Source organism: Xenopus laevis, chromosome 2L, assembly GCF_017654675.1.
Source record: "Xenopus laevis strain J_2021 chromosome 2L, Xenopus_laevis_v10.1, whole genome shotgun sequence".
NCBI classification, from domain to species: domain Eukaryota; kingdom Metazoa; phylum Chordata; class Amphibia; order Anura; family Pipidae; genus Xenopus; species Xenopus laevis.
Window position 1 is genome coordinate 19006665 of NC_054373.1, and position 15603 is coordinate 19022267.

Genomic DNA, 15603 nt, shown 5'->3' on the forward strand with positions numbered 1-15603 from the left:
ATCTGGAAACCCAATATCCTGAATGCTCCGAATTATATGAAGGCTGTATCCCATAGAGTCTATTTTAAGCAATAATAACAACAATAAAAATGTTTTCTCTGTATTAATAAAACTGTACCTTGTATTTGAGCCAAACTAAGATACAATTAATCCATACTGGTGGCAAAACAATCCTTGTGGGTTTATTTAATGTTTGCATGTTTTTTTTTTTAGTAGACTTGAGATATGGTCCTGAGCATTTTCAGTTATTTATCACTGGATCTGGGGTTCTGGGCCTGGGGTAATCCAAGGAAAAGCTTTTATACATCCGGACACCGGTGAGACAATCCAAATCAGGGGCTACCATACTTGTCTGTCACAATATGTGATCTATGTGATTGTATGCCCATGTAACAAGTTGTATTTGGCAGAAAGTGAAATCGTGGATTTCCCAACATAAATCAACCATTAAATCAGGGAATCTAGCATTACCACTATCCAGGCATTTCCGAGAACATGGACACACAAGTGACCAGTTGATTCATGGTATTGGAAACTGTAACTCCACTGAAAAGGGGGGGGGGATCGCGAGTTAAGATTAAAACAGCGAGAGGTGTGGTGGATTAACAAACTAAATACACTTCACCCTCATGGTCTTAATAAAGATTATGATTTGTATTTATTCTTATAGGTAACTTATTTATGTTGAAGTAGCTTCAACATTGTATCTGATTTTATTCAGGTTATGGGGTGGAATCCCTGCACTGAGTATGAGAACAATGCATAGCACGTCACTTCCTTTTCTGGACTTTAAATACCATCACGGATGCTGACTATACTTCTATACCAATGTCACACATGGCTTGAGAAAGGGCCTGAATGGCTCGAAACGTCGCTGATTGATATATGCACATGTATGGTGATGTAAAGTTTTTTACCTTTTAATACAGAATTTGAGCATTAATAGCGAGTGCTGTCCATTTTTTCGAATATATATATATTTATATATATATGCATGGGACCTGTTATCCAGAATGCTCAGGACTTGGGACTTTCCAGATCATGGATATTTCTGTAATTTGGATCTTCATATATTGTCTACTAGAAAATCATGTAAACATTAAATTAACCCAATAAGCTGTTTTTTTTCCAATAAGGATTAATTATATCTTAGTTTGGATCAAGCACAGGGCACTGTTTGGTTATTACAGAGAAAAGGGGAACAAAATGTATTATTTGAATAAAATGGAGTCTATGGGAGATGACCTTATCGTAATTTGGAGCTTTCTGGATAACAATTCCCATATCTGTATATGTATATGCATTTTTTTAGTTCTCAAGCAGTAATACATGGCTAAAATAATCTTATAAACCCTTGCATTTTTTACCATTCTGACACAGCAGAGCAATTTTCATACAACCCCACATTGTTGGTGGGAAACAACTTAAAGAACTCTGCACTACATTTTTTAGATTTTATATGATTTGTACCACAGCATGAGTCTGTGATGTCCTGCATGGGATCCATCCTAATGCATTATTAGCAGGAATGAAGCTGTCACTTAAACAATGGGTGAGGACAGAGATGAGCAAGGATAAGGAAGAGATAATCCCTCTACCCCACAGTTATTAAGCATTAATAATGTAGAGCAGCCCCTGGCACCTTCACCTGCTTCACATAAAAGAACTTTCCAGGCTCACTGGAGTTTCTGCATAATTACGACTAGTCATGCGGTTCTGGACTTGAGTAGCCGGGGGAACTAGAGATTGACTGCATTGTAAGCACTGTACTCAGCAGCTAGAGGTTAACACTCTAGGCATTTAAGTCTTAATGAATTCATTATACTTTCATTATTTTCCTCGCCCAGGTATTGCTGAGGCTATACATTTTGGAATGAAGGTCAACATGCTGGAATGGTGAAAATATATGTAGATTTAGGCAATACAAATGGAAAAAACCTAAGAATAAAAATTCACATAAAACAAAGATGTCTGGTACAGAACACAAAATAATTGTGGAGGCACAAAAAACAGATAAATAAGCATTTTTTTTTTGCATTAAAACAATGGGGAAGAACTTTAAATACGAGAACTTTGAATATTTTTGTACCCCAGGCATCTTAAATCTAATTTATGAACTTTTTTGATTATATAGAAAATTGTTGTAATGATCATAAAAGTGTTTCGTCGAATCGTCACATTCCTCAAAGCCTTTTGGCTGTGCCAATTCCCCAGAATCGATTCAGCTACGTTAAGCAGTTGAATCCAGTTGTTTCCTAAATGTTAGCTAATCTACTACCCTAGATTGTTTAGGTAATTCTCTGAAATAAAAAAAAGGGGTTCATTTTGCTGCAATCGTACAATAGAAAAAAAAAAAAAAAAGAAAGATATTAGGGGTCATTGATGATCGCAAGTTCAGTTGCACTTTGTCGCTGCATAAAAAATCTCATTCATTACATATACTTGCATCAGTCAACATGTACTCCTTTCACTTCCATATAGTTGTGATTGGCCCTACTGACTTCCTTATGCCTCCTGTTCTGAATTTAGCACGGTTGAACCTATTGCTGCAGGTGAACCTAGGAGTTATCACCACATCCAAACCAGGCAATAGCCCAAGGGTTTCCCCAGTGGCCTGCATCAATCACCGCAGCACAGCTACGGACAGAGTGCACACGTAACTCTCACAGTGTAAATGACACCAGGGGGCAGATTTATCAAGGGTCGAATTTCGAAGTGGAAAATACTTTGAAATTAGAATAGCATAGAATCCTCTGACATTCGAAGTCAGAGGATTTTATTCATCGTATGATCGTACGATTTTCCTTCGAAACCCAAAAACTTTGCTCTGGCAGGTCCCCATAGGCTAACATAGCACTTTGGCAGGTTTAAGTTGGCGAATTATTAAAGTCGAAGTTTTTTTAAAGAGACAGTACTTCGATTATCAAATGGTCGAACAATTTTTACTTTGAATCGAAGTTGAAGTAAATTTGAATTCGTAGTATCCTATTCGATAGTCGAAGTATCCAAAAAATTACTTTGAATTTCGAATTGTTTTACTTCGAAAATCCCCTCAAATTCACTTCGACCCTTGATAAATCTGCCCCCAATTCTCAGTGCAGCTGCAACTGATTCATGTCAAAGTGCAAGGGCAACTGTATCTCCATTTAACTACCATAATTGCACTACAATCATGGGTGGGGGGGTGCTGCTCTGTGTGTAAAAGAAACATGGAGCTCAAGATTGCACTTGGCCCACTGCACTTAGGGTTGTAAATGACCCCTATATAGTAGTATACCCCAAAATGTAAAGTCATACTGCAGATATTTAATTTTCTTCAATTAAAGTAAAAAAAAAATGTTGTTACTTATATAGCTGCCACCTTTTCAATTTGTCAAAAGGTTGCATTTATCTTCTGTTTTAGCAGATATTTCAGGTTATCTAGAGGTATCAACTTCCTGGGAATCAATTGCAGGTGTTTTTTGCTCACCCCGAGGAACACCGACCTTGTCCCATTTAAAAGTACATTAGAGGGCATTATAGACAGATAACAGGGGACTTTTTTTTATCCATAAAAAGGATCAATACACCAGAGGCCACCCTTTTAGATTAGAGGAACAGAACTTTAATTTGAAGCGGTGTAGGGGGTTCTTCACAGTGAGGACAGTGAGGTTGTGAAATGCACTGCCGGGTGATGTTGTGATGCTGATTCAGTTAATGCCTTTAAGAGGGGCTTGGATATTTTCTTGGACAAACATAATATTATAGACTATTGTGATGCTAAAATCTACAATTAGTATAGATACTGGTGTATATAGTTTATGTGAGTGTATGGAGGAGTTGGTTGATTCTGGGCTTCATTTGGGGGGTTTGAACTTGATGGACGTTGGTCTTTTTGCAACGAACTTCACTATATAACTACAGTATGTATTATTCTCTGCCTTGTTATTTTCTGGCAACACCCTTTAACCACCCATCATAAATTAGGTGACTCACAAAAATGTTGGTAAAGTTGACAGGTCTGGTTAAGAAGACTTCATGCTACAATGTAGACCATGACATCATGACATTGTTACAAATAAACTATTAAGGATGGAGGATCAAAAGATAATAAAGATGATGCAAATATATTTAAATAATAGCTAACCTCGTATCTATAACATTTATAATGTTTTGCTTGTCATAAAATGAATAATAACAAAAATTGTTAACAGTAATACAAGGATCTCTTTTTGTTATACCCAGGTTACGGTATGGTAGGTGGTTTACCTGGCATGCACAGTATTAGCCGCCCTCTGTGCCACATGTAACATATAGACTGATTTGCTATGTCCTTTGCTATATACATCAATTGGCCTATTTCTAAAGCTGTGTAAAATGATTTACACCAGTCAAACAATATAAAACTAACAAAGATCCTTTTCATGCCTGTTTTTATCCCCCTTGAGGGTACAACTTGAAAAAGTGTGATGCTGTATGAGTTAATTTAAGTACTCACAGATCCACAGGTATTTACTGTATGCTGAACACTAATGGGCAGATTTGTCAAGGGTCAAAGTGAAAATTCTAATTTTGAATTTAATTTTTTGATTTTTTTTATGGTCAAAACTGTGAAATTTGACTAGGGAATTGTTTTTTTTTTTTAATCAAATTCGATTTTTGAGATATATCTTTAACTGGCCCTTTAAGAGCTCAAATCTGACTATTTGCCACCTAAAAACCTGCCAAATTGCTGTTTTAGCCTATGTAAGATGTCCTGGGATCGATTTGGAGTTCTTTGCAGCCTTCCTGACATTCTAGTTTTTTGTGCAGAAAAAAATGAAATCGAGTTTGAAAAACTCAAATCAAATTTGATACATGGGAGTTTATGAAAGTTTTAAAAAACTCCCATGAACTCGAAATTTGACCCTTGATAAATCTGCCCCTAAATGTTCTTAGCAACTTGTAGGCTTAAAGCATGCAGCTAAACACAAGAAACCTTCCTTAAGCCAAAATCTTGTTCAGATCTGTTTTTCGTTTTACCACCAACAGGGCTTCCTTCAGATGAGCAGTTATAATGCTAATTATTTATTTTTTTAGCTCAGCAAATTGTCTTCCAATGCTAATTAACTTTGCTTCCCAAGCCATTTTGTACACGCTAAATAAACTCTCTAATATTACCCAAGGGGATTTATTACTAAGTCTAAGAAACATTATTTTATAACAGTATTCAAAAGAGTTGCAAATTCCATGTTTTGCAATTTGGCATTTCCAACTACAATTTCTATAATAGAAATACACAAAGGGGATTATTTATTAAGGATCGAGTTGTGTTTTCCACGAAAATTTAAGTATTTGAGGGGTTTTTTTGGTATAAAATCAAATTTTTGGGTTAAAAAAACGATTTTTTTTTTAACCCAACCCTGGAAGTAGCTTGTGCCCGAAAATACTCCATCTAAAACCGGTCAAGGTTATGTAGGAGTAAATGGCAGAGCCATTTGAAGATGTTAATAGCCTTTATGATGTTCGAGTTTTTTACCTAGGGTTTTGCTCAATTTCATTTTATGGTTTATGGTTAAGAATTGACATCAAAATTTTGTTTTGCCTTTGAGATTTACAGTTTACCAGACCAGTAACATAATTTTTTCTGTGATTTCTGTGGCCGCCTTCTGTGGAAGCTAATGGGGAGCCTGCCAACATTGCCTTCCACACGCTGTCAGTAGAATATGGGAGAAGAAATCGAGCACCGCACAATGGATCGCTGTCGCCCTGTTGCCTTTTCTGAAGAGGACAGGAAGCAGAGTTTCTGTAAGTTATTTCTTAATAAAAGCTTCACTATTTTAAAGTTTAATTTGTCTTGGTATTTTTATTAAACACCCATCCTCTTCCATGTTAGTGGGGGCTTATCTGAGTAAAACAGTGCTGTATAAAGCATGATCTACTGGGAGTTAGTTGTAGTATTTCAGGCCTGGTAACAGTAGGATATTTAGATGCCTATTTATCAAGACTCATTTAGTGTTTTTTAGAGGTTGTTGAAACCATGAATAAACTCTGATTCTCTAAAACCACAAATGATAAGAAAGTTTTTAAAAGATCTGAATATTAAGAGTATGAATGAAAAAAAAAATGCTGAACGCACTAAAAAATCCAAATACCTCTAAAACCTCTAAAACGTTGAGGTTTTTCAGACGATTCTGAGTGGTAAAAATCCAAAAATCCCAAAAGCCTGAATTGATTAAAAATGGTCTGATAGGATCAGTGCAGCTCCCACTGACTTCTATAGGACCTCAACAACTTTTACTTGGTAAATTTTGGTATTAGAGTTTTTTTTACTGTTTTGCACTTAATAAATCTTGAATTTTAGGGGGCACATTTACTATGTGTCAAATATCGAGGGTTAATTAACCCTCTATATTCGACCATCAAAGTAAAATCCTTCGACTTCGCATATCGAATTCGAAGGATTTACCGCATTTACTTCGATCGAACGATTAAATCCTTAGGATCGAACGATTTGAAGGATTTTAATCCATCGATCAAACGATTTTCCTTCGATCAGAGATTGCTTAGAAAGCTTATGGGGAAGGTCCCCATAGGCTAACATTGGTGCTCGGTATGTTTTAGTTGGCGAAGTAGGTAGTCCAAGTTTTTTTTTAAAAAGACAGCACTTTGACTATCATTCGTTTTGAAGTCAAAGTCGTACTCGAAGGTTGAAGTAGCCAATTCAATGGTCGAAGTAGCCAAAAAAAAAAACCTTTGAAATGCAAATTTTTTTTCATTCTAATCCTTCACTCGAGCTTAGTAAATGTGCCCCTAAGAGTTTTAAAGAAATACAGAAAAGTTACACATTTTTAGATATTCAATTGACAGTAAATAGGTCCCTTAATAATTGTGCTTTAAGAAAGGATGGAGTTTGGGTGGAACACACAAAAACAGGGAGAACACACAAACTTCCTGCAAATACTGCCCTGCCTGGAACTGAACTGAGGGCCCTAGCACTGAAAGGAAATTGCTGATATATCTAATAACGAGCGTTCAACTGGACAGTCTTCAATACCACAGGAACAAAGCAAAGATTCCAAGAAAACCTTTTTTATTGAATATAAATGGTTGCTGTTTTTCCTATGACAAATCTCTGCAGTGAGCTAAACATTATGGTATATTAAATAACAAAGAAGCAGTCTAGGGCAGATTCCTTTTTATTAGCGGCTGACATTTTCATTATCTTTTTCTTTTTTCCTCTGCCTGTAAAATTGCTTATAAGATTCATAATTTTAATAATGTCATGTTCCTTTTAAATATCTTATTATTTTTTTGTTTGAAACACCTACTAAATGAAAATATGTTTCACGCTGCTTCACATTATGAAATTTATCATTCATATAAACATTTACACAAACTGCTGTGGGTGTTTAATAATTCTTTTTCACAAATAGGTTTCTTAATAGATAATGAGATATAAATGGTTTATTGGTGTGTGTTTCCTCTACTGTAAACAACTCAACTATGCTGTGTGTCAGTAGCACCTTGCAAACTGCTGACTCATGCTGGAATCAGCCAATCAGAGCACTTGAAATTTGTCAGTGACTCACAGCATGTTTTTGCCAGTTGGAGCCAGGGGAAAATAAAGTTAGGTTGAACAATAAATTAATAATTAAATATAAAAACATCTTTTAAAAATTGACAGCTAAATGGGATGTTCCCATTCCAAATATATAGAAACGTGCATTTCATTTCAGAAATGTGGTAAAAAAAATATTTTGTTTTGCAACATTGGCATCTCATTTGGAGATAACTTTAGTTATTCAACAATGGTGTACAGTCTGCCTGCTAAAATCTTTTAGTTCCTGTTATACAGCAACATCTGTGCAGTGGGATATGCAAATTAGTAATGTGACATGGTGAGCACAGGTCCAGTAACCCATAACAACCAGTTGGCTCTGGCCTACTGCCATCTGAAATAAGTGAATTGTTTTGTAAGTTTTATGAAACCTTTTATTACATAGGTCCTACTGTGCATTCAATGGGAACATGCAATTGGATAGGCAGGCAAGAGGTAGTGTCTAACTGAAACTATTAGAGCTAGAGACACAAGCACTAGACAGCAATTTCGAGCAACATATGTAAACTAACAACAGGTGATACAGATACAGGGACTCCAAGATGCCTTGACATATGTAGCATTGAACTGACCTATTCAGATTAAATCACATCCATAAAACTATTTATAGCACATTAAACCGCAGGATGCCCAAAGGCATGCAGGAAAGTTGCAAAACAATCACTGAGCTGCTACTTCCCCTTTAAAGGAGAACTAAAGCTGAATTAAAGAAGTAGGCTAGAAATGTTGTGCATTATGTTTTGGGCTTCTGTTCCAGCCCAAGGCAACCACAACCCTTAAGCAGTAGATCTGTCTCCAAAGATGCCCCAGTAGCTCCTCCTCTTCTTTTCCACTGATTCACTGCACATACTCTGTGCTGCTGTCACTTACTGAGCTTAGGGACCCACTCACAATATACAGTACACATAGAATAGAAATGTCACAATATAAGGCTGATTAGTACTACATGGCAGCACAGAAACCAGTGCAATTAGCATCAGAATTTAATAATCAGCCCTGTAGCATCAGCTTATATTACAGACCAACCTCATTTTCTGCTGGATAATTAGCGACGACCCCTAAGCTTAGCTTCTCAACAGCTGCTCAGAGCCCACTGAGCATGTGAGTGTCACAGACACTTTCCAAGATGGTGACCCCCTGTGACAAGTTTGAAGTCCTGGATCATTGCTGCTATTGACAAGCTGAAACCTTACGCTGATGCAATAAAACAGCTTATAAAATATGGCATTTTTATCCGTATTCATTTTTTGGGTTTAGTTCTCCTTTAATGCAGACCAGGCACACATGCACGTCTCACATTAACTAAAAATAATTTGGTTTTCTCTTAATGTCTCCCCTACCTTGTCCGCTGTTGAGATATGAGACTGTTATGATAAATAGGAGGTGGAAGCGGACAGTTCCTAAAGAAGGTGAAGATACTTGGATGTGATAATAAATCTATCTCAGTTTCCTTGACTTATGCAGCACTCATTCAGGTAACTGCTGTATGTGTTTATGGAGTGTGAGCATTTCCATATACAGTAAATACAAGTAGGGACTGAGAGAATGAGCACATTTCATATCAATTACCTTGATTATACATAAAAAAGCCAGTATATATCTTGACTTTGACCTTGATATGAAAGAGAGGGGCAGATAGACTGATACATACAGAATGTAAATACAATCACTTAATTTGGAGGCAGAGCTGCAATTATGGCAGTTAGCGATGGTTTATTATGAATGAGTGGTTAGAGGTTCTCACACCTTATCCCATGTGTAATCACAGAACCTTGGTTTCCAAGTAACAATACAGAATGCACCCCATAACAGAGCTAGAACATTAGAATGGCTCATCACATGCAGTAACCTTTGTTATCTCCCCCGCAAATTTAAATGCACTTTAAGAAACCCCAAGACTCCTATACAGTCAGTTGTTCAGCACACGTACATCTCTGTATTAAAGGAACACAAATGCAACAATTGGGACAGTACGGTCATTTAAACTTAGCAAACCAAAGCATCCAAACAGATGTTTGCTTTTATAATGCTAACTGCATTAAAACATTAAAAGCTGACTGTTGATTGGTTGAAACATAATGACATATCCCCATAATGTATTAATGCTGCCACAACATATTACTACATGTCCTGTTCTAAAGCTGTGGAACCATTGCTTATTAATATCTAACTCCTCCTAAGTCATATACATATAGTCAATGCTTCTTTCCCCAGGAAAAGTATTAAATAAAATAAATCAATAAAAAAAGGATAATTTGAAAGCAGTATTTATATTATGTATTGTTCTGTGTGTTTCATGCCCAATTGCCAGGGTAAATTGACATGGTTATTTAAAGGGTTAATAGTGAGCAATAGTAATAATAACACATTTTGTGATGATTAAACAATAGGTAGTTCCATAAGAATCATTTGAAAGCAGTATTTATATTATGTATTGTTCTGTGTGTTTCATGCACAATTGTGATGGTAATTGGACATGGCTATTTAAAGGGTTAATAGTGAGCAACAGTAATAATATCACATTTTGTGATGATTATACAATAGATAGTTCCATAAGAATCATTTGAAAGCAGTATATATATTATAAAATGTTCTGTGTGTTTCAAGCCCAATTGTGATGATAACTGGTCATGGCTATTTAAAGGGTTAATAGCGAGCAACAGTAATAATATCACATTTTGTGATGATTATACAATAGATAGTTCCATAAGAATCATTTGAAAGCAGTATATATATTATGAAATGTTCTGTGTGTTTCATGCCCAATTGCAAGGGTAAATTGACATGGTTATGTAAAGGGTTAATAGTGAGCAATAGTAATAATAATACATTTTCTGATGATTAAACAATTGTTAGTTCCATAAGAATCATTTGAAAGCAGTATTTATATAATGTGCTGTTCTTTCAAGCCCAATTGTGATGATAACTGGTCATGGCTATTTAAAGGGTTAATAGCGAGCAACAGTAATAATATCACATTTTGTGATGATTATACAATAGATAGTTCCATAAGAATCATTTGAAAGCAGTATATATATATATATTATGAAATGTTCTGTGTGTTTCATGCCCAATTGCAAGGGTAAATTGACATGGTTATGTAAAGGGTTAATAGTGAGCAATAGTAATAATAACACATTTTCTGATGATTAAACAATAGGTAGTTCCATAAGAATCATTTGAAAGCAGTATTTATATTATGTGCTGTTCTTTCAAGCCCAATTGTGATGATAACTGGTCATGGCTCTTTAAAGGGTTAATTGTGAGCAATAGTAATAATAACACATTTTGTGATGATCAAACAATTGTTAGTTCCATAAGAATTAGATGAAAGCAGTAGTTATATTATGTATTGTTCTTTCAAGCCTAATTGAGATGATAACTGGTAATGGCTATTTAAAGGGTTAATAGTGAGCAACAGTAATAATATCACATTTTGCGATGATTAATCAATCGATGGTTCCATGAGTGGTTAATGTCCCATTTCTCACTGCTTGATTAGTTCATGATTTGGTCTTTACCTGCTGTACAGGTATAGGATTGAAATTATCTGGAAACCCTTTATCCAGACAGCTCTAAAATATGTAAATGCCATTTCCCATGCAGTCCCTTTTTAAACAAAAAAATTATTTACTTCTGGCTGATCAGCTTTTTCTCTGTAATGATAAGACAGTACCTAATACTTGACGACAATAAACTAGCATCCAACCATGTTGATGCCTAGGCATGGAGATCTCTTATACAAAAAAATCCAGATCCCAAGCATTCTGAAAAATAGATTCTATACCTGTAACTCTAAATTCCCATATTTGTTTTATCTTATCACAACCAGGCAAGCTCAACAAGACACAGCAGCAAGCCACATCATACAGTACATGAAGCCCCCAGCAGGGGTACAAATACAATCCATCATGATCAATCTTATTTTTTTTTTTTTTTTGGACCACCAGTAGCCCAAAAACCCAACATACAGCGGGAGCTACTTCTACAGCTGTATGCGAACACACACTGGCATAAAAAAAATATACTTAAGTGGAAAACAGTGAACCGAGGAGACAGAACTCATGAACACAGATACAGCTCATAACCCAACGAGACCTATTGACTGCAGTTAGACACTGGCAATAATAAAAAGCAATGCTCCGGTTCTCTCTTTTCAGAAATGGACCTCTCTGTGATTTACTATTTTCATATGCCACTAAATCTGTTACTTTATGGCCCAAAACAGCTGACGTAACAAATGCTCTTGGAACCGTTATTTTAGATTCATAAAAATGTTGACGCTCTATTATCAGGTTTATATGTTTAGAACTGATTGCACTAATAACTAATGATATAGGGGTGAAACTCTCAGAGCTGCATATTAAATCACAGACTAGTGATACATAATAAATACAGTATATGAGCAGTAATGCAACAGGTAGGTGTGTGTGTATGTATATATATATATATATATATATATATATATATATATATATATATATATATATATATATATATATATATATATATATATATGGGCTTTGTTATTTGGAAAACCCGAGATATTTCCAAATTAAGGCTGTCTCCCATAGACTCCATTTTATCCAAATAATCAATTTTTTTTTAAATGATCTTTTTCTCTGTAATAAAACAGTAGCTTGTACTTGATCCAAACTAAGATATTATTAGCCCTTATTGGAAGCTAAACCAGCCTTTAGGGTTTATTTAATGTTTATATGATTTCCTAAAAGATTTAATGTATGAAGATCCAAATTACTGAAAGATCTGTAATCCGGAAAACCCAGGTCATGAGCATTCTGGATAACAGGTCCCATACCTGTATACACAGATAAACCCAGGTCCTGAGCATTCTGGATAACAGGTCCCATACCTGTATATACACACACACAGACACACATATATATATATATATATATATATATATATATATATATATATATATATATATATATATATATATATATATATATATATATGTATATATATAGCTAACGGGTGCCATACCTGTACGTGTATATATATATATATATATATATATATATATATATATATATATATATATATATATATACACACACGTACAGGTATGGCACCCGTTAGCTGGAAACCCGTTATTCAAAAAGCTCCAAATTACAGGAAGACCATTTCCCAGAGACTTCATTTCAATCAAATAATTTTCATTTTTAAAATTGATTTCCTTTATCTCTGTAATAATAAAACAGAGGCTTGTACTTGATCTAAGATACACTATAATTAATCCTTTTTAGAGGAAAAACAAACCTTTTTGGTATGCTTAATCTATGGAGTTCCAAATTACAGAAAGATTCCTCATCTGGAAAATCCCAGGCCCCCAGTATTCTGGATAACAGGTCCCATACCTGTATAAGAATTATTCAAGGCTTACATACTTTGCCCTGCCGATAGCAAGAGAGATTAGACTATTTGCAGAATATTCTTTTCTCAGTTGATCATGTGTTTCATGATCTTGGAACAAAGATAAATGGAATGTTTTGGGTTTCATTGTAAATTAATATTTATCATGGATGAACTTCCCCAGCCAAGTGATTTGATGCTTCTTTTATCAACTGGATGATGCACTTGCAATAGCCTTATAAAGTTGCAGAGGTAAATGCTATTGACAGGGGGCTGTAGACAGTATATAAAACCCAGACATTCTTAGGGCAATCTCTAAATGGATATTGATTTAATAACTTGGGTGGCAGAACAATGCACAAAATATAATGTCATTACTGCTTGAAAACGAAAAGAAAACGATTAAAGGAAATTATTTTTCCTTATTAATTTTTCCAAATGGGCATTGGGTCATTTATAAGGCTAATCAACTGATTAAACCCGACATCGCTGTACACTATAATAATTTTTTTTTTCATCTTCTCCTCCCACATTGATTTGAAATGTGTTTCTTATTACTCCCCAAAGTCACATCAATGGAAAGGAGATATCACCAGCAAAGCGTCTGGGTAAACACGAATGGTCGGCGGTCGACTCATAATATTCTCCTGAAATAACCGGTATGTTAATAGACAGAAGCACCTTGCCTGCTGCCATGAATTTCTAAGCAGCTGACAGTTTTCATAGTTCTGCAGAGTGACCATTAAAACCCATACTATCAAAAAAAAAGTGTAATTTCAAGATGAAATATTCATGTTTCTGGTCAGAGTGCCTCATTATGTCCGTCACTGTGCCTTTCCACGGATGACTAATTGGTTCCTAAACCTATACGGTGGCATGTAGGTAGTGACAGGTCAGGTTTTGCTGTCTTATTTAAGCAAAATGTATCTTGTTGCTACACTGAACCAGCCTCACTCATTTGTCAACACAAAAGCTTTTTTTCGAAATGAACTTTAATCTTCACGGGATCGTGACATGGGCTTGAATGCTAGCCCGCTCTCGTGTGAATAAATGAAGGCTTCATGTCCAAAATGTCAAGTTGTGCTTGAGGAATGAGGAAAGATGGACTTGGCGTGCATCAATGCCTTCCCTAACTCAGCTGAGGCAAACATTTCAGCACTCAATAGTGGACCTCTAGCGCCCCCTAATGGAGAAATAGGATATAGCCACAGCATCATCGCCACAATGCCTCTTTTCTCATGCAAAACTTGATTTTGGTGGTGGGGAACTTGCCGACTGCACCCTTGCTTTTGAGCATAGTCAGTATAAAAAAAAAAAAATCAGCCGCAGACAAATAACCAACATGGGTTTTTTTAGGAACAATAACAGGATTCCTGGAAATCAAGAAATACCTCTAAGGGTTTATTCCCAAACTGGAATTGGGGGGTATCTAAATGCAAGGGGGGTGATGATATTAGTATGCACAGCCACTGTTCATTTTAAAATCCACATATGCTTAAATACATAAATTAGAAATGAATTTGCTTATAACTATGGCAGAATGCACAACACTTTCACCACGGCGAAACCAACGTTACATGTAACAGTCACGTAGGGAGTTGGGTTCACCATCAGATAAAAATCACATCCATAAAACTGAAAACCACAGGATCCCCAAATGGCATGAGACAATGTTGCAAATAAATGCTGCTACTTCCCCTTTATTTCCTAAACTCACTGCAAAAGGCAGAACAGGCAGACACACACACACACACACTGCATATGAATTGCAAGCTCTTGTGGTTCAGGTCTCCCCTTACCTTGCCCGCTGGTGACCAGTAATCCAAGCAGGTAGAAATAAGAGACTGTCATGATGAGCAGCAGGTGCAGTTCCTACACAAGGTTGAAGATACTTGAAATCTATAAGTCAGCTCCCCCTTTGCCCCTGTGTTGCATGCAGATCACAAGGCAGAGCAGAGAGAGCGCAGACACCTCCGGCAGCACAACCAGTCCTGAGCAAAGTGATGAGAAGCCAATCTGACTGCAGCTCTATAACAGCCACAAGGCGGCTAAGGTGTTCATCCGCAAGAAACACGTCACCCCTTTTCCTGGCTCCGGGATTCGTCCGCGTTGCTTCTTATTTGGTAAGAGGAGAGGGAGCCGCGGGTTGTCATCAATAAACCGCATCTGTGTCCGGCGCAAAGCGGCTGCGCGGAGTTCTCTGCGGGGTCGGGACAGTGTGGCTATTCGCAGTAGGATGAGGGTTGTTATAAGCTGTTTTTATTGTCTCTGTCAGCTCTTAAGAAATGAATAGATTTTATAGACGAGGGCTGACAATAAAGAATGAGTTCATATATGATATAAGGGGTAAATGTGCCTAAACATCGATGAATTTGGTTTAAAACTGCCTATGTTGTTATCCTTTTGATTGAGACGGGGTCGCACATTGTGCTAATGACGCTGCTCGGCTATAACAGGCGCAACACTTTTCCCGGCGCTTCAGTCGTTAGTTCTAGACGTCTGCGCTGTATTGGATGAGGATGCTGCTGATAAACGAATGATCTGCCTGTTTCCTACAATGATTCCTAATTTGCTGCCCTCCTCCGTCTGTTTGTTAACCTCTCTCTTCCAGTCTGCGGAATGAAGCTGGGAGTTGTAGTTTAGGAGAG

The 15603-nt window shown here is 36.4% G+C and overlaps 1 protein-coding gene across 4 annotated transcripts in view; it reads right to left on the bottom strand.

Annotated features, from left to right (window-relative positions):
- Nucleotides 1–15000, bottom strand: part of ncam2.L (neural cell adhesion molecule 2 L homeolog) — a 148415-nt gene extending 133415 nt beyond the window's left edge. For 2 of the 4 annotated variants that reach the window (XR_005965288.1, XM_018245437.2), the window contains exon 1: nt 14755–14998. Coding sequence is in view for 3 of the 4 variants with exons in the window: in XM_018245437.2 (XP_018100926.2) it covers nt 14755–14806 (52 nt within the window). In the remaining variant the exon portion in view is untranslated. Of the gene's footprint in view, nt 1–14754 lie in introns of all 4 variants that reach the window. The other 2 variants (XM_041581586.1, XM_041581587.1) reach the window with 2 other exon arrangements.
- Between the last annotated feature and the right edge of the window lie 603 nt (nt 15001–15603).